The sequence below is a fragment of the Mus pahari genome, chromosome 11 (genome assembly GCF_900095145.1).
Source record: "Mus pahari chromosome 11, PAHARI_EIJ_v1.1, whole genome shotgun sequence".
Taxonomy (NCBI): Eukaryota; Metazoa; Chordata; class Mammalia; order Rodentia; family Muridae; genus Mus; species Mus pahari.
Genome location: NC_034600.1, coordinates 57088759 through 57115575, shown reverse-complemented (window position 1 = coordinate 57115575; position 26817 = coordinate 57088759). Strand labels below are relative to the sequence as shown.

Genomic DNA, 26817 nt, shown 5'->3' with positions numbered 1-26817 from the left:
AATCTTCCCACGGGGGGCCACTTTGTCAACAGCTGACAGTAGCAGGCTAAGTAGTTTTAGCCTCTTAACTAGAACTTCCGATTAAATAGTGACATGACTCCTGGAAAAGAAATTTTTGATTCGGCTTTTCCTTAGCGCAGCCAAACAATATTTGGGTTGAATAGGTCGTCATAGTTTGGATGACCCAGTAAATGTAAGAGATGTGTCGTTTAAGAAATGCTTTTAAAAGAACGTTGGAGATGTAATATAGAGTAGAAGTTAGGGAAAATAAACCTGACCCTGATAAGCACCTTCGATTCTTCTCAGGCGTCTCTAAACATGGGTCTGCAGAGCCTATTTGTAAATTTATATTTAGCAGTTTTAGTTTTAAGTCAGTAGCGTCCACCGGAGGGCAATTAGAACAGAAGTCAGCCCTTTCCCCCAAAGCTTACCTCACACGTGACTCTTGGTAGGAAGATGCAAGCCAACCCCATCTGCATTCCAACTGTTAGCAATGACACCGACTGGGACTTCTGCTTCCATCTGTAAGTACCGGCAGTGCTTTGACATGATGCCGCTCACTGGCCAGAAAGAGTAGGGCTTCCCATTTTAAGGAAAGCCCTGAGTCAAGAGCTTTGCTCGCACTTTCCACAAAAGAGAAAGGTCCACAGCTGGGCTGTATGTTAATAATATTATGGAATAGCATCCAGTTGTGTTGACAACCTCTCAAAGAGGGGTGATTTTTTTTTTTTTTCTAATTTAGGAAGATGTTCAGGCTTACAAAAATAAAGCATAGCAACTCTAGTAAAGCCAGTGAGGAAAACAAAAAACAAAAAAACCATAACAAACCCAGTGAGTAAGATATCATGAAGTAAAGAGGAAATGGACAAATAAAATCAGTTTTAGATTTATTTTTACTATTTTAAATTACGTCTTGTGCGGAGCGGGGCAGGGATGTGAATGAAAGAGGAATGGATGCCTGTGGATGCCAAAAGAGGATGCTGGATACTCCGGTGCTGAAGTTACAGAGAGTTGTAAACAGCCTGACATGAATTCTGGGAACTGAGCTTGTCTCTTCTGGAAGAGCAGTGAGTGCTTTTAGCAAGTCCTACTAAAACCTCTTATGTCCTACTGAGTAATCCTTATTGAGTAGATCCCCTGTGCCTCTCCCCTCACAACATCAGGGCCGCATTATATAGCAGCTAACTATAAATCAAAGGGAATGGAGCAGTTTGCCCGAAGTTGAGCAGCTAGTTAGTGGCATTTAATAGAGGTGGTCTATTTTTTAACCATTAACCATTTCTCTACATGGGGATCTCTTACTCTTGGCACTATTGACATTTGGACTCAGAAAACTCTTTGTTTGGGAGGTTTCGAAGCATACTTTGCCTTTTACCCACTAGATGCCAGTAGCACTCACTGCCTGGTTAGAGTCAAAAATTCTGCCAAATACACCCAGGGGGCAGAATCAGCCTTAAATGAGAACCCTGCTGTGTGCCATGGCCCTCGTGTAGACATACAGCGGGAACAAAGGCTATTCACCACTTCTATCCTTTAAACTTTTCTGATAGACATAATAAAACGTGGACAGAAATAAGTGTATCTAACTTTAATGCTGTCATATTTCAGTATACTTAAGATACTCTATACAACTGTTGAATATTTTATAGTGTTTTTTTTCATAGTGAGTCATAAAAATTTAGCCTATTTTCCCATTTTTGAGACGATATGAAGGCTCACTAGACATATTTCCCGCTCATAATAGCCACCTGTGGCTAGTGGTTATCTCATTGGAGAGAGATTATATAATACATTGTCAACTAAAGTTAAATGTTATAGAACTGTAAAAAAAAATGGACTTTAAAAAATGTAGTGTTCTAAAGCTCAAGAGCTATCTCAGAAGTTAAGCGCACACTCTTTGCTTCCAAAGGACTAGAGTTCAATTCGTGGCTCCCATGGGACAGCTAATGTCTGTAACTTCAGCCAGGAGATCCAAACCCTCTTCTGACCTCCACATGTGTGTCCAAGGTGCACTGACATACGTACAAGCAAAACACTCATAAAATAAAGATAAATAAACCTTTTTAAAATATAGAGTTCACCAACAACAATATGAACTAACCAGTATCCCCTGAGCTCGTGTCTCTAGCTGCATATGTAGCAGAAGATGGCCTAATCAGCCATCATTGGGAAGAGAGGCCCCTTGGTCTTATAAACTTTATATGACCCAGCACAGGGGAAGGCCAGGGCCAAGTAATGGGAGTGGGTGGGTAGGGGAGCAGGGGCAGGGGTGGGATATAGGGAACTTTTGGGATAGCATTTGGAATGTAAATAAAGAAAATAATAAATAAATAAATAAATAAAAATATAGAGTTCACAAATTAGCATCATGGGGATAACCTAAATATATATATATATATATATATATATATATATATATATATATATAAAACCAATCAGGATTCATATTTATGATGTCAACCGACAGAATGTGTTACAAGTCTAGGAAGATTTCATTCAACTTGCTATTCCTTTTATTCTTTCTTGTGAGATACCTCAATTGTCATGAATAATTGTCATGAGATATCTCAATTGTCATGAATAATTGTTGTGAGATATCTTAAATGTCGTGTCTTAATTGCTAACTTTTTAATTTAATTTAATTTAATTTAATTTTATTTTATTTTATTTAGCTGAATGTTCAAAGCTAGCTCAGGGCTATTCTCATATCGCCTTCAAAGACCTCATTGATTGACGTTTTTTAGAGATTATTGTTGAAGACGACTGCCTTGATCTCAGCACATCTCATTCAAGACTTAATTAAAAGTATTAGAGCTTACAATTTTTAACATCCATACTTAGTAACCTCTTTCATGAAGTCATGGATTTAACTTCTGTACCACGTCCGTGGAATAAGCAGCTTAAGGAACATTTCCTCGTGAGTGGAAACTATTCTTTCCATGAGCTGTTCTGAGTTCATAATCTCTTGTCACAGGTTTCCCAAGTACTCCTTGGTATTTAAACACTCCAAAGACTCGTGTTGTTTTTCATACCCATTCTTGTTCACAGTGTAGCAATTTGTTTGAACTTACTGTGAGCTAGATAGGCATTAGGATTTGAGAAATAAGTGTAATTCAGCCTCAGCCTCAGAGGAATTGACTTTTAGAAGGCCAAGAAGACTCTCAGGGGGGGGAAAAGCAAGGGTGGGGAGGTATTGTTTGGTGAGGGAGGAATAAGTCAGACTACAATGTGAATTGAATTTTAATAGAAATTTCGAGAAATTTTTGCAACCGCCTTGGAGTGTCTTTTTAGTGCCTAGAGAATTCTTACGATGTATATTCAACTCCCTTTCCTACCCATCCAACTTTGTCTTCTTTTTTTTTTTTTTTTTTAAGATTTATTTATTTATTATATGTAAGTACACTGTAGCTGTCTTCAGACACTCCAGAAGAGGGCGTCAGATCTAGTTACGGATGGTTGTGAGCCACCATGTGGTTGCTGGGATTTGAACTCAGGACCTTCAGAAGAGCAGTCGGTGCTCTTACCCGCTGAGCCATCTCACCAGCCCCAACTTTGTCTTCTTTAAACAAACAACAAAACAATATCAAATCCAAGTTGTACTTGGGTGTGTAGCCATTCCCTGAAGTGGCATCCTTAAAGAGAATGGACTCCCTCTCCCAGAAACCTTCAGCTGCCAATAGCAGTTCAGCTAGGGTTGAGACTTCATGCCCACATCCTCTCTCTATGCTGGGATTTTTGCCTGGGTTGAGCTTGTGCAGGTCCTGTATGTGCTATTGCAATGGCTGTGAGTTCATAAATGCAGCCATCCTGTTGTGCCCAGCAAATGCTTTCGTTGTAGTCATCTGTTATCTCTGGCTCTTAAAAGTCTTTCCACTCTTACTTCTGAAGTGATCCCTGAGATTTTGGTCAATGATTAAGGCACCTTAAAAAGAGTTTACTGGGAGCTTTCCAGGTTCAGAGGGTGAGTCCATGACTATCATGGCAGGGAGCATGGCTGTAGGCAGGCATGCATGGTGCAGGGGCAGCAACCAAGAGTATGCATCTTGACCACCACCATGAGGCAGAGAGAGCTAGCTGGCAATGACATAGAGTTTTGAAACCTCAAAGCCTACCCCTAGCCCCAGTGACACAACTTTTCCAAGGCCACACCTCGTAATCCTTCCCAAACAGTTCATCAACTAGGGACTAACCTTCAAATATACGAGCCTATGGGGGCCATTCTCAATAGCCCATACTGTTTGCAGGAATTCACTGACCAACAACTCCAAAAGGAGTAGCCCATTCATGACCCTGGGATTTCTGTTAGCCTGCTGTGTCTAGTAAAAGCCTTGTCACCCCATTATAGGGTAACTCCATTTACATTTTCCTTACCACATGACCCAGCCATTCTTCCTTTATGCATATAACCTGTAGGACCTATGTGATCATACTTCAGAGGTAGCTGCTCATTGATGTTTATTGCTGCTCTATTCACAGTAGCCAGGGAGTGGACACGGCTTTGATGTCTATTGGCTGGCAAACTGATAATGAAAATGTGGTCCATTTACACAATGGGATGCTATTCAGTTGTTCAGAAAAGAGTATTATGAGATGCACAGGTGAATGGGTGGAATTGGAAACAGTCCTTCTGAGTGAGGTAAACAAGACCTGGGAAAGTACAGATGTCATATGTTTTCCTCTCACTTGTGGGTATTACCTTTGGACCTTCAGTGATGTATGTTTCCTTTGCAATACCCAAAGCTGTCAGGAAATTAGTAAGAGGCCATGGGGAAGAGCTTTTGAGAAAGGGGAGAGAGAACCCAGTGGTAGTAAAGGAAGCAACAGAACAGGAAGGGTTAACGGGAGCACAGGGAGGGAGATGGCAGGGCAAGGTAGGGGAGGACACGTGGAGAAGGACAACTAACCTGACAGAGAGTTTGAAAAAGGCACAGAAAAACCTACTAGCGGAGAATCCCCTTAAAGTGCAGATGATACACAAATAGAGCTGAAGTGGAATGTTTTGGTCACTGCTTCTGAGAGACATCTCCTAGCAGATGCCCAGGCCATGTCCAGAAAGAAGGTAGAGCATTCAGTAGACGGATGAGAGCCCACTCCATCACTTGCCTCCAAACACGAGCCTTTCTCATGGTCTACTGAAAGCATGTTCATCTAAGGCAAGGTCAGTCCTCCCTGGCCTGACGAAGTGCTCCTCCATCCACATGACCTGGCACGCCTCCTCGTCTCTGGGTATGTCATTTGGAAGAAGACTCTGTAAAACTCTATGTAAAACTTGGAATAAAAGATAACACTTGATCTTTCTTTTCCTGTCATACTTGCCTCAACTCCCCTTTAAAGAGAACAGGAAATACACATCACCCAAGTAGTCAGTGTAAAAGGATCGTTTTATTGTTGTTGGTGGTGTTGTTGTTGTTGTTATTTTGTTTTGTTGAGACAATCTTGTTTTGGAGCCCATACTGGTCTTGAACCCTTAATTCTGCTTGGGCCTCCTGGCATTATAGGCAAGAGCCCTACAATTGCTTAAGCAAGAAAAACTTTATTTTAAAAAGTTTTCAGTGTCTAGACTCTTTTTTTTTTAAGTTTTTTTTAAAGATTTATTTATTCATCATATGTAAGTTCACTGTTGCTGTCTTCACATACCACAGAAGAGAGCATCAGATCTCACTAAGGATGGCTGTGAGCCACCATGTGATTGCTAGGATTTGAACTCATGACCTTTGGAAGAGCAGTGAGTGCTCTTAACTGCTGAGCCATCTCTCCAGTCCCGTGTCCAGGACTCTTAAAAGCATTGTGAATACAAAAAATGATTCCTATGGGGGGGGCATTTCTAAGTATTATTCCTCTTAAAATGTCAGAATTCAGTTTACTCAGATCACTCTCGTTTTTCTGGCGACCTTAGGACCCTCGCGTTTGTCTCTGTGTACACTTCTCGTTACCCACGTCATAACTGCTATCAGCTTTGCCGTCAGAGGTGGTTATCTAGATTGTCTGTGAATATTCGTATGGTTGTATCCAGAGCATTTGCAACTTGGTTCTTTCTTGCCACATTGATTTCTATGTCTAACACAACAGAAGAGCCACGTGTGTCTCAGTCTGCACTTGACCTAGCAGGTGGTTCTCTCTTGCTGAAAGCTGCACTCTCTCTGGTTAATTACAAATTCCAGGTTGATGGTTTTGAGATATATGAAAGAGGAGCTATGAACTCAGCTGGCCTGCAAATGTTAGTCCCCATCCCCCAGTTTACTGTATCAATCCCTTTCATGGCCAGGATCTTTTTGTTTTTAGTATGGATTTCATAAGAAGCTCACATCTTTTTTAAAAATTTTCTTTATCTACATTTCAAATGTTTTCCCCTTTCCAGGTCTCCCCTTTGGAAAACCCCTATCCTTTCCCTCCTCCCGCCCTGCCTCTATAAGGGTGCTCCCCCACCACCCACCCACCCACCCACCCACTCCCATCTTCCCACCCTGACATTCCCCTACATTGGAACATCGAACATCCTCAGGCCCAAGGCCCAAGGGCCTCTCCTCTCACTAGTGTCCAACAAGGCCATCCTCTGCCACATATGCAGCCAGCACCATAGGTCCCTCCATGTGTACTCTTTGTTTGGTGGTCCAGTCCCTGGGAGCTCTGGGGGAGGGGGTCTGGCATGGCCAGGATCTTAATTGTAGGATCCTTTAACTCAACAGTCTCATTGTTTTAGATGAAAAAAACCAAATCACAGAGCCAATAGCAGAAATAATAGCGAACATTAAGGAAGCACTTGCAAAATATGGTTCACTGAAACAGTGATTTATGAGCATCGCCTCTGTTGGTCCTTGTAATTGCAGTAAGCAGGTGTACACTTTAACCCACATTTGTAGAGAAGTCATTTACATAATGGCTTATGTAAGGTGACCTGCTTTACAAGCAGAGGAACTGTGACTCTAATGCAAGATGACAAGTCTATCAAATGTTTACTTTGAGCTCCCACGCTGCTGGCTTAGATGCTAGGTCTTGAGAGTAGTGTGTGTTACTGTACTGTCCCGGTGGTGGACACTTGATCCTCTGGCTTGTCTGTCTGAGAACCCTGATCCATGTTCCTCTGCCGCCTTCAGGTCACAGCAAACTGGAACCTCAGCACAAGAAACAGGTGACTTCTTCTCTACCTGTCACTGTGAAGAGACTGAGGAAGACACTGATGCAGATCAGGAAGCGGGGATGACCGTTGACTGTCTGTCTGTTCCAAAACAGAAGTTAGCTCAGTCCCAGAAGAAAATTAATCAATTCATTAACAACAAAATGGTGAGCACGCAAAACCTTTACTGGGTTTAGGTTGCCATTTGAAAGTGTGCACAGAGCCGGGCGTGGTGGCGCACGCCTTTAATCCCAGCACTCGGGAGGCAGAGGCAGGTGGATTTCTGAGTTCGAGGTCAGCCTGGTCTACAAAGTGAGTTCCAGGACAGCCAGGGCTATACAGAGAAATCCTGTCTCGAACCCCCCCCCCCAAAAAAAAGAAAGTGTGCATAGGGTATCAGATAGCCCGCCTTTACTCTAGGATGAAGCCTGTGAGGAGAATATTATGTGTTGCTGTAACCAGGAGAGAACATAGCTGAGGATACTCTGGGAGCCAGCCTACCCTCCAGTTCTCTTCATTGTCTGGTCCTCACAAGAAGGCTTAGGCTTTTAACTTTTAACCAAGCATTTAACTAAAAATTCAATGTTTGCCATATACAGTTGCCGCTGGATTAGTGTTACTTGAAAAGTCTTTTAATCCTAGATCAAGGTTGCAAGATGATCCTTGGGTAAGAAGAGGGTCGGGAGAATGAAGCAGGGAGCCAAGAATGGTGGTGGTCGAGGAGACACTTGTTGTAGGTAGGATGCTATGGCCACAATAGGACGAACCATAAATCAAAAGAGAGAAACAAAAAGCAACACAGATGAGTATCCAGGTGAAGGCTGCAAGCATTTCTAAACCCGAGTCAAGGGCTCGGGAATCCAGATCTCTGAATAAACGTATAAACAACGTGGCCAAAGTCTAGGATCTTAAGAAAGCAACACATTGGCTTTCCTCATTAAGCCATAGCCACCAGCCTGCTACAGACTGTAATTTATCAACAGAGAGGTTCATACGCTGACTTTCAGCCATTTGTGATCAAAGGAAAGTGATTCTAATGCTTGTGTGAGGAAAACAGCGAGAGGGCTCAGAGAAGGCTGAGAAGGCCTTAGAGGCTAATGATGCTGATGCCACTAACGGAGATCTGTAAGCCTGCCTCTGAGAACTGTCCAGAGAACTTTGAGTAGACAGTCACCACAGCTTAGATCTTCCTCAGTTCGCCCACACGTTCTGGAAATAGCAGTTCTGTAAGCAAAACAGTACCACCTTCAACACTGTGCCAGTGTCCGGCTTTGCTTTCTGTTGCTGTTAAAAGCACCATGATCCAAAGCAACAAGGAGGAAAAGGTTTCTTTGTCTTGCACTTGTAAGCAACAGCCCATCACTGGGAGGAAGGCGAGGCAGGAACTCAAGAGGGAGCACGGGCAGCAACCATAGAGAAAACATGCTTTCTAGTTTGGCTCTCTTCCATGCCCAGCTAGCTTTCTTATAGACTCCAGACTCACCTGCCTAGGTCTTTTCTGTCCACAGTTTTCCACAGACATGTAGAAGAGGCCACTCTGATCTAAGTGGTCCCCAGTTGAGAGCCACTCTTCCCGTGTAACTCTAGATTTGTATCAAGTCGGCAAGAAGGATTAACCAGCATAGCAGAAGGCTTTGAAGGTTTGAAAAGCCTTACTTAGCCAGTTTAGATAATGGAAATATTTATATCGTAGGAGTTATATGTCACTCAATCCAACAGTCACAGCACTGAAGGACAAGCAACTGCCATAAGCCACAGTGGAGGGGTGGCCTCTAAAACATGCAATAGTTGTGTCTTCTTCCCTGGGACAAGGAGTGTATGGGATGATTCATACTGTGAGTGACCAGCCAGTCTAATTCAGAGCTTCTGGGAGTTCCGGAATTTTGTTTTATACTCAAAATAGAACTTAATATTTGCTATGGTTAGCACATAATGAACTCCTCAAAGTGCTGACTGGATATTTCTGAAGTATTGGGGAATGCCCCTTGCCTGTGGCTTGCATCATTAGATGCAGATGAAGTACCTGGGTAAGGAAGAAAATGTGGGAGCCAGGGGGGAGCCAGGGGGAGCCAGGGGGGAGCCAGGGGGAGCCAGGGGGAGCCAGGGGGAGCCAGGGGGGAGCCAGTCTGTGGACCCACATGCAGTGTTATTTTATTTTAAGTGGAATATAATTTGATAACTTTTAACAAATTTGGATCATGCGAACATGACCTAATTATTTTCTTACAAGAACTCTTTTAGGCAGACTGTATAGGCTACCAAACTTCAGGAAAGGAAGCTGGGATTAGGGTGAGTGTCCCCAAAGCACCACGCAGCTGGCAAGTATCACCATAGTGCTAGAACTCTAGCTCTAGATCCTTTGACGCGGTACTCCCTTTCACGTGGGAACTGATGTCTGGATTTGTTGACCACTGTAGCCAGTGGGTGACTATGTCATGTCACTGAAATGCATGGCGACACATGCATTTCATCATTTCTAGAGTTTTCTGCTGAGCTCTTTGCCTTACTCTATCCTTATGACAAAAGATGATCCACTCATTGGATGCTGAACATAGACATCTTCAGTGCACAGACTTGAAACAATGAATGTGAAGGAAAAACACTCTCTCCCTCCCCCCCCTTCCCCGGACAGAGTCTCACTGTATAGCTCTGGCTGCCCTGGAACTCACTATGTAGACACACTGACCCTTAACTCATAGAGATCCGTCTGCCTCTACCTCCTAAAGGCTGAGATTGAAGGTGCAAGTCATCATGCCTGTACTGGCTGGTTCTGTGTGTCAACTTGACACAGGCTGGAGTTATCACAGAGAAAGGAGCTTCAGTTGGGGAAATGCCTCCACGAGATCCAGTTGTAAGGCATTTTCTCAATTAGTGATCAAGGGGGGAGGTCCCCTTGTGGGTGGTGCCATCTCTGGGCTGGTAGTCTTGGTTCTATAAGAGAGCAGGCTGAGCAAGCCAGGGGAGGCAAGCCAGTAAAGAACATCCCTCCATGGCCTCTGCATCAGCTCCTGCTTTCTGACCTGCTTGAGTTCCAGTCCTGACTTCCTTTGGTGATGAACAGCAATGTGGAAGTGTAAGCTGAATAAACCCTTTCCTCCCCAGCTTGCTTCTTGGTCATGATGTTTGTGCAGGAATAGAAACCCTGACTAAGACTGCCCAACAGGAATAAACTTCTTGTGGAAGTTATAGTCTATTTAGGGAGACAGATAGTAAACAAACCAACAGCAGTATCAGATGGGGGTACTTTGGATTAAAAATAAGACAGGTAAGGATTGGTGAGTGACTTTTAGAATGGTAGCCAAGGATAGCCTGTGAGGAGAACAAAGTAAAAGTGTAGAGGCCAAAGTACTCAAAAGGGCATCACTAGCAGGGACCCCACAATGAAAGCTATTCTGCCCCATTCAGGGTCAACTGGGTGGTATGTGTGTGGCAGCAGGAGAAAGGTGAGAAAGGAGATGGGTAGAGAAATAAGCAAGTTAGTGTATGGTCACAAGATTAGTGTAGGTCATCCGAGCAGAGCTGTGCAGGCCAAGGTAAACATTTTGGATTTAACAATACAAACGATAATTTATACAGGAAAGCCACATAAGCTAAATGTACTTTGAAAAGATTATGTTGCCACATAAAATGTTCAAAAGCACTTAAGCTTATAATAATTGTAATAAAGTACTTGATCACCTGGAGGATGCTAACAAGTGAACTTATTCTGAAAGTTGGTAGGCAAAGAGAAAGAATGACCACGTACCCTGCCTTTCCATTACAAACTTCACTATGGGGTATGTGTGTGGACATGCAGGCACACACACACACACATGTGCATGTGTCATGGTGCATGTCTAGAGAGCAGAGGACAGTGTTGTAGAATCAGTCCTCTTTCCACTCTTATATGGGATCAGCAGATCAAACCTTAGATCACTAGACTTTCCGTCTTAGGCAGCCAGTGCCTTCAGTACTCAGCCATCGGAGGAACTGCATTGCAGAGAAGTATTCCAGCTAACATATGAGGAAGCAAAGATGGAGGATGAGGAAATTATTACTTATACTCTTTTATGAATGAAACTATGTAGATGTGTTAGCATCAGGAAACAAGACAGACAAATATTATCGTCTGATAGACAACCATGGCAAATACTTACAAAGTAATTGTACTTAAAAAAAATTTTTTTAAAATAAAGGCATGGTAGAACTCACCACTCAGGAAGCAGAAGCAGGAGAATCATAACTTTAAGGCCAGCCTGAGCTACATAGCAAAACTATCTGAAATACCAAACAAAAATAGAAATCCTCAAAAACTTCAAAATATTAGGTTTATAACACTATTTGATATTAAGAAATCACTGCTAACATTTGGTGACAATGATTTTATGGTTCTTTCTAATCCCATATCTTTTAGACATATTAATAGATGAAATAATATAGACTTTCTTCTATAAAGTGTAATAGAAGGTGAGGCTATAGAGGGAGGAGTTTAGGCTTGCGTAGGACTGACAGTACAACACACAGGAAACTGATGAAGCCGTGTGCCTCACTCTCTAGCCGTAATGAAAGTCTTCCATGGCGAAGTGCTAAAGGAAGCTCTCTGGCTACTGGAAGAGCGTGGAGGACCAGGGTGGCAGCAGTTAGGAGAGTGTACTGTTGAGTCACATAAAAGATGGGAGTGGGACTCAAAGTGGAGAGGAGAAGCACTTGGTTTTAGGGTACACGTAGGAGGTGGAGCCAAGCAGACTCGGTGTGATGAGAGGGAACAAGAATGCCATGCCAATGCCATCCTACCCTCTAGTGGGGCTCCCGACTGTCTTCTGTCCCTAAAATGCCTTTCCCCTCTTTGCAGAGCGTCAAAGCAAACAAGGAGCTGATTCGGTGTTTCATCCTCTCCCAGATTGTTTTTGGGAAAGAACACTGGAAATGTGCACAGGCTTTAGCCAACCTGGCTTACGGTTACCTGACACTGAGAGGTATTTGGTTTCCCCAACCAGATTTTGACATGCTGGCCTGTGAGGCCAAACCGCGTCATCCCCTGGGGGGAGGGGAACTAGGATGACTGGGAGGACCTCCATTTAACTCCACACCACACCGCATAAAGAGAATGTGGGGAGTCCATGGGCAAAGGAGACAGTGTACCTTAGTAATAAAGATGATGATGGTGACCCAAAGCGAGCAGGGCCCGGAGTGAGCAGGGGCCAGAGCAAGTGAGGCTGGAGCAAGAGGGAGAAAGGGAAGGGGGGAAAAGATGATGATGACAATAGTTATTGAATATTCACTATGTGCCCAGGAAGTATTTTTTTAGTCCTCATCAATCCCTTGAAGGCCACTAGGTGGTGATGATGGTGTACACCTTTAATCCCAACACCTATGAGGCAGAGGCCAACAAATCTCTGAGGCTGCCTGGTCTACTCCTTGAGGTTCACAGACAGTTCCAGGACAGCCATGACTACACAGAGAAACCCTTTACAGTTACCCTGTTCTGGCACGGGTTACCAGCTGGGGTCCAGTTGCTGAAACTGGAACCTGAGGGAAAGTTCTGAGTTCAGAACTCTTTAGTAAGAGCTCAATCTTCAACAGATTGAGGCACTTCTGGAACAAGGGTGAGTGGGACTGGGAGGTGGACATTCTCTATGAAACTCCTTATTCAGAACATTGTACGCTCCCTCTTCAGACCCAAAGGATGAGAGCGCTTCCTGAAAGCCGAATAAAACTTTCCTCCCCATGGTGCCTCTGGTTAGGATGTTCAGCCAACGATGGAAAGCAAACTAGGATAGTTGGCCACTGAAAAGTAGATCAGCAGCTAGGAGAGTGTTGAGTCGGGGGCGAGCAGTCCAGAGTAGCAGTGGAAGCCCTCGGATTGGACAAGCTTGATCAGAGAAAGTATATGAAAAGAGGATGAAAGAGGGCAGATGACATGAAATCAGGAGGCAAGAGCGTTAGGAATGGGCCTCAGAGGAGGCAGAAAACAAAATGGAAGGCCTGTGTCCTGGAAGCACAGGGAGGACACAGCGTTTCCACAGGAAGTGTGGTGTGTCTCCGCACTGGCAGTTGGGTAGTCAAGGCAGGGAACCCGACTGAATTGGAAGTTGGGCCTCTATAATGGATAAGAGCTCTGTCTCTGGATTCACAGTCACTACCCAAGAGACTATCTGACTAGAATTCAGACTTGAGGAGACAGACAGTATGAACCAGAAAGGGTGAGTTGTCTGATCTGACAATAACGCCAGAGGCTGTTTCTTATGGTGGGGGTGGAAGACAGCCGTGGTCAGGCTATACATTAAGTGTGTCCCATGTCCCTTTGTATTGTCAGCCATAAAAACTGACTTTGAGTTTTACCTTTCCAATTCAACTCAGAGCTGAGTCTAAATAAGTAAGGGCGTGAACTCACAACACGTCGATAGCCCTTTCTCTGAAATTCGCAGTTCTTCCTGCTACGTGAGCAGAAAACTACATCTGGGATAAAAAGTTAGAATAAAAAATTTCTGTAAAGGGGAGTGTTTTGTTTTGTTTGTGTTTCTCTAGATGAGAGAATTTTCTAGTAACAAAGGAGTTCCTAGACTTGAAACCTGAGTCCCTGGCACCCAAACAAGAGTTTTTCTAGAATACACTGATTGTGTCCTTTCTTGGGGAGGGGACCCATATCTCAGATTTCAGCCATGGTTTTTTACCTCGTCTCTCCCTTAAGCTTTTCCTAGTGTTTGGCCCGTGGACTAAACAACAAGGCTGTCAATATCATAGACCATTGATAAGCATAAAGGGCCTTCTGGGATACTTCTGTTGCTATTAATTCCATAACTACTTGTAAAATGGACAGATGGACAGACTATATGAATCTGCCTGCTGCAGGGAAGGAGGGAACATCCATGTAGTGTGTTCAGACCTGGCTGCACATGGGCATGTTTTATAGAGATCTGACCCGTTCTCTTCATTTCGCTCTGTGGATGTTCCTGCATTGGAATGGGGATGCCAAGCCCAAAGGCTGATCTCTCAGTAAACAGCCCACTATTAAACAGTCTGTGAGAAATGTATACATACAAAAGAAATATCAGGAGGAGCACGCTGAGACTATAATGTGTAGACACCCTTAGGTGAAGTGAGCTACCCAGAGACCCATGACAGCAGGCATTTAAGATCAGTGTAATCTAATAAAAGCCCTTGGAAAGGTTGGGTGAAGTCATTTCCTGGCTGAGGCAGAAAGTGGTAGTAGATGGTGTGTGTGTGTGTGTGTGTGTGTGTGTGTGTGTGTGTGTGTGTGTGACAGAGAGAGAGAGAGAGAGAGAGAGAGAGAGAGAGAGAGAGAGAGAGAGAGAGAGAGAGAGAGAGCTTTCAAGAAAGAATATAGGAAATGAATAGGGTATGGCTGGTAGAAGAAAGTGAGTTGTGGGATGTGATATTCAAATGAAAGACCAGGGCAGAGGTGAAGGCTTAATGGAGCATTGTGCAGCATCTGTTTAGACAGCAGGAAAATAACCTATCTATGCATGATTTAGAGCAGGCAGATGAACTTGGAAAGGAGAATGTGTTGGACAGATAAAAGTGTGGCTCTTAAATGCGGGCCAAGACCTTTGTGCTGACACAGGAGGCGAGGGTGGCTGCCAGAGAGTTTTCAGGAAGCTGATGAAAATATCAAAGCGTCTCTCTCACAAAACTCATCCCACAGTGATAGTCGAGTGGAAACTCTAGGTCGTCTGCATCCGATACTAAAGCTAAACCTAGACTGTATGGGGAGAACAGGGAAGGATTCAGGAAGCTGTGAGGAAAACATCGTTTTAAAATCAAGTCCCACTCCCAGGAATCTTTTCAAAGTACCCACTTAGATCATATAGATAAGGCTATTTTTTTTTTTTGAAGATGGCTTACGGCACAGAAATACGATAAACAAAGAAGAATTTGCCATGGAGAACAAGAATGCAAACATAAAGGGGGTATGATTTATTGAAGGGCATGAGGAGCCTCTATAAGCTCTCAGGGAAATATCTGAATGCATCTTTAGGGAAACGGGAATCGCAGTGAAGTACACAATTAGAATTCAGTTCTTTCTGCATAAATAAGAGGGAGATAGACAAAGTATACGAGAAAGAAAAGAAAAAAACAATAGAGTGTGTTCGTGATTACAGGAAAATAGGTTGGAAATGAGTCCTCAATGTTTGCCACTTCATAGACCTTTAACTTTCTTTAAAGATGTATTTTATAGCCTAGGCTGGCCTCCAACTTAACATTGGAGTTGAGGATGATATTGAACTCCTGATCCTTCTGTCTCCATCTTCCAAGTGCTAGCTTGGCTTTAGCTTTACCATCATAGAAATAAATAATCTATCCGAAAATGATTATTGCATACGAGGGCACAGCCACATGTGCTTGTAACCCACAGCAGCCAGGAAGCTCGAGCTGCATGGTGGATCACAAGCCAAACCACAGAGCAAGTTCAAGGCTACCTACCCTGGGTAACATAACACCCTGTCTTCCTACCCACGACAAAAGTAAAGGTGAATTCCCAAAGGTGACCTTGATCCCAAAGATGCAATTTTCATTAATGAATAGGTCATGAAAGGAGAACTAGAATTATCAGGGGGAAGGGGTGTTGTTGTTGTTTGTTTGTTTGTTTTAAGATTTATTTATTTGTTATATGTAAGTACACTGTAGCTGTCTTCAGATGCACCAGAAGAGGGCATCAGATCTGATCATGGGTGGTTGTGAGCCACCATGTGGTTGCTGGGAATTGAACTCAGGACCTTTGAAAGAGTAGTCAGTGCTCTTAACCACTGAGTCATCTCTCCAGCCCCCTGTTTGTTTGTTTTTGAGACAGGGTCTTACTATATAGCCCTGACTGGCCTCACCCTCTGGGAGATCTGTCCACCTCTCACTACTGGGATTGAAGGCACATACTACCAGTCCAGCTGGGTCCAGGCTTTGGTGTGTTGATTTTGAATTGCAATAGGGAAACCTACTACTTTCTTAGTTGGTGTTAGAAATTGGGGATCGAGCAGGAATGATAAGTATCAGGACAATTTGAGACTAAGACTAGACTAGAGGTATGGATGTTGTAAGCATTGAAGCTAAGGAGGGTTGTAATTACAGGAATTCATAAAATTGCTGAGATGCATGAATGTTCATGAATGGGAACGAAGGGCCTTGGGAAAGACTTAGCAAGAACTGGTTAGAATGGATCAAGTAAACAAAGGTTCCCAATGCTATAGCAGGGTGGGAACTAAGAAACTGTGATTTGATTATTTGTTAGGATTTTGGATAGCTGAGAGCAGTTGCTACACAGTAATTGCAGCAAAAGAGAGATTCCAGAGATAAATTCAAGGACCAGGGACCAGGGGTTAAACTGTATGTTCTCTAATGTTGGTTTAGTTTGATTGGTTTTGAGACAGTGCTTCATTATGTAGACCAGGCTAGCCTCAAACCCATAATCCTCTTATCTAAGCCCTTCTGGGTGCTGAAATGGCAGGCGTTTGCTGCCATGCCTGCTGGACTAGGCACTATGTATACTGTGTATTGAAAGAGGTAAAGGGAGATAGGAAGGATAGCTAAAAAATGTCAGCAGCAGGAGGAGACTGAGGAGGAGGAGGAGGTTGAGGAGGGGGAGGAAGAAGACATCTTGTTTTATAAAAGAAAGAGAGACAGTAATATTTTAGGCAGAGGGAGCAAGTTGGGAAAGAGTATTGGAAGTGTCTTTCTCAGTGATCTGTGAAGAGTGGTCATGGTAACTAATTATTATTATTATTATTTTGAAAGAAAGGTATTGGATTGGGGCTTGCTTACAGTTTCAAAAGTTTAGTCCATTGTCATTTTGGAGGAGAGCATGGTGATGTGCAGGAAGGCATGTTGCTGGAGAAGAATCTGAGAGTCCACATCTGGATCCACAGAAGAGGAAAGAGACACAGGGACTGGCTTGGGCATTTGAAAACCCAAAGCCCAACCCCAGTGACACACTTCCTCCAACATGGCCACCGCTACTCTCACAAGGCCTTACCTCTTAATTCCTCTCAAGTAATGCCACACTCCCTGGTGGTCAAGTACTCAAATATATGAGTCTACATGGGGCCATTCACATTTAAACCACCCCAGGAAGGATTTTTAAACATGGGCTAGCTGGGTGCAGTGACACATAACAGTAGTCTCAACTTGGGAGACTGAGGCAGGGGGGTCACTAGGCCAAAGCCATTGTGGGGTACATAGTGAAACCCTATTCAATCAGTCAATGAACTAATGGATTGGATGGGATCCATAAGGGAGGCTGAAACCTGCTTAAAGCAGAATGTGTAGGTGGCTGCTGCTCGATGCGTTAAAGTTAAGGATGCCAGAGGTGAAACTCTGTTTCCAAGTGCCCTGAGGAGTAATTCCAAAGAGTTTGGTGATGCAGCAGCCGAGAAAGGGCAGGCAGAGAACACTAGGGTTGTCTGGCACCTGAGGATGAGCTGTTTCCAGGTCCCCAGGAAGGAGCATATGGTAGGTGGACAAACGATTTCTTGCTATTTCGCTTATTGTTAACAGGACAATAAATTAATGAGTACATTTGTTGGAATTGGGAACTGTTCAGGTATTCATAGCTCTGTTTTAAGTGTTATAAAGCCAGAAAGAGTAGCACTCATGAGCCCTGTTTTCTCTAATTAGAAAAAACAAAACAAACAAACAAGCAAAAAAACCTGGTACAGACACAACTGAGGATGATTTAAAGCAAAGCCAAATAACAATAAACAAACAAGCAGATCCTCCTGCAGGCGGTCTAGACCTGCAGGAAGCAAGCATAACTGCAGCTTCAAGTGAGCTTGCAGTTGAGAGAGGCTCTGGGCATGACCATGAGAAATAACCAAACTTAAGACACATGCAATAAATTACCCACTAAGAGAAACTGACTCTGGGAAGAATAGCGGTAAATATGAATCCAGACTCAATCCCAGTACCACCGAATCTTTTCTCATGGATTAAATTTATCCTTGAGGTCAAAATAAGATGGAAGATGTTCTCATTAGCATCTTTTAGGGAGGTAAAGCTTGAGACACGGGTAAACCAAATAATTTGTTCAAGGCCACATGTAGTTCTAGGACATCTGACCGTTGACATTGGTCTCTGATTTTATCATAACTTCTTAAACAGAAAAAGACGAGAAAAGTTAACTACTTTCAAGTGACAATAGTGACCACAAAAGGACAGGGTCACTCTGAGCAGATTTCCTCTGGCCTGAGTCATGTTAAGAGACATCAGAGGCATTAAGAGACATTGTGGCACACACCTCTAATCCCAGCCTGGGGAAGCCAAGGAAGGTAGATCCCTGAATTCAAAGTCTACAGAGTGAGTCGGGAAAACAGGGCTATGCAGAGAAACCCTGTCTCAAAACAAAAACAAAGAGCGGAGGGGCGGAGTGGGCAGGGAGAGGGAGAGAAAAGGAGAGACATCAGAAAATACCTGCCTACAGCAAAACAGAATGATATGCTGAGTGGACAACTTTGACACTGTTTCACTGTTCACCACTTCCCTGTCACCACAGACTCAGACTCCTGCAGGCACTCTGATGTTTACCTCATTTATCCACCGTTAAGTGCAGAGGCATAAGGATGGTGCCATTCCTGACCTGGGAGGGTAGTTAGAGGAACAGGGATGAGCAAGCTCCACAATGGAAAATGGAGCTTAGAGTCGTCCCTGGTCCAGGGACGACTTTGTTCCTCTCCTTGTAGCTCACTAAGGAGGTCTTACATATTTAGACCACATGAGGGCTGCAGGCACCTAAGCCACTCCTTTCCAATTACCCTTGTTGAAAAATGAGTTGAGCCCATGCTGTGACACTATGCTCCAAGACCAAAGGGAGAGCAAGCTTTTAGGCGTGAGCCAGCAGTATGAAGTGAGGATCAGGGTCAGGAGAGGCCCACTTGGCAGGCGTGAGGATGTTTACCAGCCCTAGATGCCTGCGGAGAGGGGTAAAATGAGCAGAGTCCTTGTTTGCAAGTCAAATGGCCTTTTCCTTTTCCCATTAGGAAACGGGAAAGATGCGAGTTAGGGTTGTCGATGAGGCAGTAGTCCAATGGCCGGTGTTCTCTAGTCTACCGTCTACCTCTGTCGACTGCTCAGATAGCTTAGAAAAATTCTCAGGAAGACCATTTCCCTTAGAAAACAAGACCCCCCCCTCACCAGTTCTGCCTGGCTGGGGTTTGGCATTGCCTGTGTCTCCCTAGTGAGGGGCCTCACTGCACTTAGAAACTGGATGCTTGTGTGTGTTTGTGACCAATTAGTATGGCCAGCTTCATCTTGGATTGGACAAAAAGAAATCTCAGATGGAAGTAATTACATCCCTAAAACCTTGTATTTATAGAATGTGTTTTCCAGAAAGCTTGAAAACTAGCCCTGTGTGTGTCCGTGTTGCTTGCTCGGGGGCAGCTTTCATAAGGAGTGTCATTTGCCATTTGGAGGATGGAGAAGCTTTGCAAAGTTGAAAAGGTCACAAGGCGTTTTTCAGCAGAATTGTGAAGGAGTCACTCAGCTCCTGTCCCCGGAAGTTAGTGGTTTTCAAATTGGGATTTGCAGGTCAATCTGGGGAAAGCTGCATAAAGACCATTTACGGAGTCCAGAATAGAGTTTCCTGGACCTGTTCTAGAGAATCCAGCCTACTAGGCCTAGGTTAGATCCCGGGAACTATTCTGTATAAATACTCCAAATTTTGTGGTTCACAATAGGAGCAATACCTGACATCCACGCTGTCTACCTTCTGCTCTTTCAGGGATGCCTTTGACTGGAACATGCCTTAGGTAATGATGTCTTCTTTTCTTGATACCCCCCTCTCTAACTTCCTCAGGCCTCCCAGCTCAGGCCAAGAAACATGCGGAGAAGGCCAGGAACACACTGCTGACCTGGAAGCGAAACACAACCTCAGACAAGGACAAGAAGGAAATCCTGGAAACTCTGGTCAGACTCTACTATACTCTGGGGGTAGCCTGGCTCCTACAAAACCAATATCCTTTCTTTCCCGAGTGGATCTGGCGATCAAGGTGACAGACCACTGGCCAGAAGGGAGGGTGGGACATGGAACTGGCCCTCCATAAGCTGCTTGTCCACCTAAAGAGGTGTGCATTTTATTTTTGTGTCTGTTCCTATAAACCCGGAGTTGAGGCAAGGAAGAGATCGCACTAGCCCTAGCAACACACCCCATAGCCAGTCGGTGCGTTGCCAGGCTGGTGGGCTTTGCATGGAACCCTCAAAAGTCATCACTCACAGTGCATATGTAAGTGGTAGTGGTGGTCACAGTATAGGACTGGAGAGAATGGATGGTGACTTAAGGCATTCTTGAGCAAAATAGCGCCCATCCATTGTAATTCCCTGGGCAACTTTATGAACACGTACTAGATGGTTCCTTCCTGGTGATCTTGGCTTGCTAGGTCTAGGGTACTTCTGTCCCTTGAGATGCTTGAAACCCACTGTCAACTGTCTAGCAGGACCCAGTGGCTTAATGGGTTCTTGATCATCTAATCATTTTTTTTTTAAATGCTATTGAGACTATCACTTGTGAAACCAGAAGCCAAGAAAATGGACCAAGGAAGCTCTCTCCACAGCTCTAGAAAGGGACCCTCATATATATATATATATATATATATATATATCTGAATCTCCTGAGATGATACAATTTATTTCTGATGATAGTTGTAGAAGTTCTAGTAGGAAATCTGATGGTTCCTCTGCTTTGGGGCCTATAGCAGAGAGTATTGTGGCAGGAGTGACTGATTAAGCAGAACAATTTGCTCATAGCCAGGGAAGAGGTGAGAAACACAGATGAGGCTGGAGAGATGGCTCAGTGGTTAAGAACACTGACTGTTCTTCCAGAGGTCCTGAGTTCAGTTCCCAGCAGCCACATGGTAGAAATCATGACTTGCCATCAGGGGATCTGATGCCCACTTCTGGCACGCAAGTGTACATGCAGACAGGGCACTCAGAAAGAGAAAGAGGAAGGTGCTGGACTCCCTCTGTAGTCATCAAGGCCTTCTGCCCATGACCAGATCCCACTTGTGCAGGCTCCACAATCTCCCAGCAATGTCACCCTAGCGTACAAGCACGTGCCATGCAGACCTTTCAGGACACCAGAGAGAGACATAATACCAATGCCTATCCTCAAGAAACCTGTGGGTTTGGTCTTTGTGTATATTCTCCCCCACTTGGAAGGTGGAAAGGGACTACAGTTCCTGAATAGTCTTGAGCATTCTGAGGTCAGCAGCACCCATCTCTCCCCCTCTACACACCCGCCTCTCTATCAGTTATGCTATATGTGGTCCTCCGATGTTACGCCCTTACAGGGGAGAGGCTGAAATTCGGGAAATGGAAGGATGTTTGGGAATTAAGGGGACTTTTTCCCCTGCTATTTGCCTCTGGCCAAAAACCTGCTTTTCTTGGATTTTCTAAATGATCCAAAAAGTCCCTTTCAGCTTAACTAGTTCTTCTCCTTTCCCACCACTGTGAAACAATTTGGTTAAAATGAATAATCGTTGTCCAGCAGTCGATGTTGTTAAAGGAAATCTAGTATAATTTACAGTTTCTGTTGAGTCCTACAGACACTCACCGCCCCAGACCTGGACTCAGGCAGCCACCGAAGGAAACCCAAGGCCTTGTTCTTTTCCAGACAATTCTCCCTTCTTGATGACATACACATGGAGAGTAGAGAACGCAGTGAAATGCCCATTTGCAAACACTGCCTTGTTTTCCCAAGGGTCACTTTTGTTAGCTTATAGGTTACTAAGTCTGTATAGTGGCAGTTAATGTGTCTGGCATCACCCTTGACTGTTTCACTGGCAAACAGGCCTACATCCACCTGCAGAAAGCAGAGAGAAATATGAAGGAACTGAAAGAATTAAACAACGGTAACATCTGTGGAATCCAAGTCTCGGAGAAAGACCTAACCATTGCGTTGGGGAGGTGAGATCAGCCATAAATAAGCAGAAACTTTCATGAATGAGATCTGGGGTTCTTTCTGGTCTGTGGCTTGATAAAAGGGGGTTGTGTTTAGATCACAACATGAGGAACTGTATTAAAGTTGCAGCATTAGGAAGGCTGAGAACCAGTGGTTTAAGGAAACTTAACTTTTGCATATTAGATCTGAGATCTGAACATACACACACACACATACACAGACACACACACTCAGACACACACACACACATACACACACACACACACACACACACACACACACACATACACACACACTCTACATTATGTTGGGATTGATTATTTTTCTCAGTGGCCTCTAACTTTTATCATCAAATGTGGCATCCTAACAGATAAGAAACGAACACTTAAGACGTTTAATTGGAGACTATCAGAGCAATGTACAGGCGTGCATTTTTTTTTTAAAGGAAAGCTGTGTTCTGTGTAGAAACAAATTCCACGGGATTTGTTCGAGCCAGAACAAGACTTAAAACTGTTTTGAGTTAAGGATCCGCTGAGAACCGAGTATTTAGAAAGGAAAGTGGGCCCATCAGATTATCAGGAAAAAGAAATAAGGAGAGTTTACTGTTCCCCAGATTTTTCAAATATCTTCACAACCTTGAAAGGAATCTCTTTCCTAAGCCCCTAAGTACTTGGCACGGTAGGTCGGATGACCAAATGGTAAGTAAATGAAAACCAGGCGTCACATCTGCCTCCTAGGAACACACGAATCTCGAAGGCAAGTGGGACACGGCGGGGACATGGTGGAATGTTCTCAACAAAATCCGACTGTTGACAAGTCCATAGGGCCATGGCTAGAATCTGGTGAATGTCTCCTGCTGTCACAGAGGGGCCGCGCTCGGAGGCTTCTGCCCTCCGTGAAACGAAGCTGTGTTTCTTTCTCACAACCAGTCCTTGCGTGTGCTTTGCCTATTCATGTCGCAAGCTTTGAGTATCTGTTTGTGTACATGCTAAGTGTTACAATGCCTTCTAGGTTTTTTAATCACACACCACACCCTGTTCTGAGTGCTTTGAAACTGTATCCCATTTGGTTCTTGCTATAACCTATAAGAATGGGCATCCTGACTATTTTTATTTTACCGAGAAGAAAACAGGGCACAGGAATACTGAGGTGAGAGAGCAAGTTGAAGCGCTTGGCTTCTCACTGAGACATCTAAATTCATAGCTAATTCTCTGCACCTTGCTGCTGTGTTTGATATGGATCAAGTATACAGTAAAGACAAATACCACATAATGCCTTCTCCCCCTGAAGGGTGGAGACAATAAGGCGAGATCACTCAGGCCAAGCAGCTTCCTAACATCTCTCTCATAGCTCTTGGTGGGAGCCTCCCATTCTTGATGTCTGAAGAGTAAGGGAAACGCCTTTGGTTAAAAGAAAACTGATCTGCTTGATAGAAGAAATGGCTGTGACAAAGAATGGACAGACAGACAGACAGCCACTGCTCTGGGTTACTCACTCTCATGTTCAGAAGAAAAGTCTTCCAGAAATGGCTGGCTCATAGGCCTCTTGCTCTCTTCAGGTGCAAATCACAAATATGAAACCCAGAGTCCTTTATTATTATTATTATTATTATTATTATTATTATTATTTTCAATTGGGATAAGATCTCAACTCTGTTGCCTAGGTTGCCCTCAAATATACAATAATCCTCCTGCCCCTGCCTCATGAGTGCTGGAAATACAGGCGTGGGCCATCATATTTAGCCCAGAGTTTTGGGGGTTCACAAACCTAAAGACTTTTTTTTTCTTTTTCTTTTTCTTTTTTTTAAAAATCTAAAGACTTTAAGCTGTAACAGCTAGTCTCGTGGTTTTAGAAGCGAGTAGTTGGTAGCTCTAGATGCTCGGGCAGACTCGTACTGCTTTAGATTTTGAGCTCCGTCAACCTTCAGCAGATGGTAGTTCATCTCCCGAGCCTCGAGCCTCGGGAGCTAGGAACCTCAGCCTTAAACACTGACGGTGCTCCAGCTCCCCTTCTCGACCAGGCTTGAAGGTCTTACAGTACCAGTTTTCAGAGCCTCGTGACCTCTACAGTCTTAGCTCTCCGGTTCCTAACCTAGGCTGTGCTCTCTGGAACTCTTCAGACACCCTTTTTTTTTTTTTTTTAATTTATTTATTTATTTTTGTTTTTTTCTTTTGGCTGATAGGTGGTCTCAGGCTGAGTATTACAGGGTCTTAGTGTCTTCTATTGTGATAAAGAGAACGTCTGGGTAATAAAAGACAATCCTAGAGAAGTCTCCATGGGGGCCTAATTTTGTGGATCAGGATATGCCCCAAGAGAGAAGCTTCCAGTCTGACCTGAACAACAACAACAACAACAACAAAAAAGTTGTCTGCTAGTGAGCCAGAAGAGGTGCATAGCATGCTTGTGCACGCCTTCTAATTCCATAGTCACAGCCTGACACGCATACCTGCTAGTTCTGCCAGTCATGAGTCTCCCAGGTAAACCTACGACGGAGTGTAAAATATGTGTGCACTGTCAGACTCACACAGAGGCAAGCTTTCTGTCAGGCACTGTCAGGCACAAGCTTTCCGCTTGTCACTGGGGCTGGGGCTTCACCCTACCTTCACTGAAGACTGTTCTTAACATTACAAGATCCACAGTCTACACTTATGGGTAAATTATCCCATATTAGCCATTTCTGAGTGACATTTTTTTCCCGTGTGCATTCGATAGAAATAATACAAGAATAAACCATATCCACGGGTTAAGCCAATGGTGGTAGTCTGTGGGCAAAATTCAGGGTAATGGCTGTTTCTTTATAGCGAGCCTGGATCTTGAGCCGGTTGTCCAGATGATGGCCTATGAAGACAAGTTCTTTACTTCCTGGAATTAATTCCATATGTGTCCACAGAGTGGGTGACCTCTGAGTGACTTCCCACCTTTGTTTCTTTGTCTCGCAGAGCCTCCTTGGCTATGCACAGGATGAACCTAGCTCTGGCGTACTTTGAGAAGGCGATCTGCAGTGTAATCCTCGACAAGGGTCACGACACGTCAGATCTGATTAGTTTGTACGAAGAAATTGCTCAGATTGAGCAGCTGAGGAAGAACCACAAACAGGCCATCCAGTACCTGCAGCAGGTTGGTTCTTTGGCAGGGTGGTCTTGTTCGGCTCCGGGTCCTGTTGCTTCTCATAACAAGGGATTGAGGTTCGTCCCTTATTTTAACCCTAACATCTTAAGGGGGCAGAATTGGTTCCATGTTTACCTCAATTCTTCCCCAGTCCCATACAACAGTCTCCAACCTAAAAATCCTGAGCAGGGGCCTCTGACTCTAGTGAACATACATGTACCGTATGTGAGCTGAGCAGGAGATACCACATCCCCTCCTAGGCCTTTCGCCTTTGTTAGTGCTGGGAGGAAACCAAGCTTATGTCTATCCCAAGGGGGAAGGAAAACACAGAGGAGCTGGACTCCAGGAAGAAAAAAAGGGCAGACTGGTGAGAGAGCTCAGAGGCATTTGCCATGGAAGTCTGGTGACCACAGTTCAATCCCGGGAACCCGTGTGAAAGCAGAATGGGACAGTAGGTTCCACAGAGTAGCCTTCTGGCCTCCACATGTGTCTGTACATGTGCACGCGTGCATACATACACACACACACACACACACACACACACACACACACACACACCAAAACCCTACAGAGAGAGAGAGAGAGAGAGAGAGAGAGAGAGAGAGAGAGAGAGAGAGAGAGAGAAGGAGAGATGGAGAAACCACAGGGGTCTTTTAATTGAAAACCTATGATAGTCTCTTACAATGTATCAGTTGCCCTTTAAGGTCATTGCAGATGGGTTTTTATTTCCAAGTCTACGGTTAAGGTCACAACAGCTCATCTCACTTGGAGATAACTAACTGACAAATACTCAAACCAAAACATAGGCCTTACATTATGAAAACCATTTAAGGGGCTGGAGAGATGGCTTAGTGGTTAAGAGCATTGACTACTCTTCCAGAGGCCCTAAATTCAATTCCCAGCAACCACTTGGTGGCTCACATCCATCTGTAATGGGACCCAATGCCCTCTTCTGGTGTCTGAAGACAGCTACAGTGCACTCATAATAAATAAATAAATAAATAAATAAATAAATAAATAAATAAATAGATCTTTAAAAAAAAGAAGAAGAATGACTGGTTCCCTATTTTAAAAAAGGAAAAGAAAACCGTTTAAGGCATTTCCATTTAAAATGCACATTTAAAATGTTAGTAAACTCACATTTCTCTGCTGGATAATAAAAGGCTGCCTCACATGTGGGATTTGCTGCACCAGAAAAGCAGTACCACTGTCCCGAAGTCTGTGTGGAAAGCCAGCTAGCAAAGCAGAGATGTGGCAAACAATTTGACAAGCCAAGATTCCGAACACCAGGCAATGGGGAGAGACACTGGGACAGTGGCTCTCATCCTTCCTTTAACACAGCTCCTCATGTTGTTGTGTCCCCCACCACCATAAGATTGTTTCATTACTACTTCATAACTGTAATTTTGCTACTGTTATGAATCATAATATAAATATCTGACATGTGGAATATCTGATATGCAACCCCTGTGAAAGGGTCATTCATGACCCATGGTTTGAGAAGCGCTGCATTAGAGCATTCCACCCTGGTGCCAGAGTCACTGCCTACGGAGAAAGACATGCACTTTGAATTTGAGGATCTCTTAAAAGTGTGGTCAATCTAACTAAGGAAGTGAAAGACCTGTATGACAAGAACTTCAAATCCCTAAAGAAAGAAATTGAAGAAGATCTCAGAAGATGGAAAGATCTCCCATGCTCATGGATTGGCAGGATTAAC

At 44.0% G+C, this 26817-nt stretch overlaps 1 protein-coding gene across 1 annotated transcript in view; it reads left to right on the top strand.

Moving 5' to 3' along the window:
• Ttc23l (tetratricopeptide repeat domain 23 like) overlaps window positions 1-26817 on the top strand; it is a 56307-nt gene that overhangs the window by 567 nt on the left and 28923 nt on the right. The window contains exons 2-6 of the mRNA XM_021208721.1: window positions 7095-7281; window positions 11946-12069; window positions 19893-20049; window positions 21872-21997; window positions 24932-25109. Of these exons, the coding sequence (XP_021064380.1) occupies window positions 7095-7281; window positions 11946-12069; window positions 19893-20049; window positions 21872-21997; window positions 24932-25109 (772 nt within the window). The remainder of the gene's footprint in view (window positions 1-7094; window positions 7282-11945; window positions 12070-19892; window positions 20050-21871; window positions 21998-24931; window positions 25110-26817) is intronic.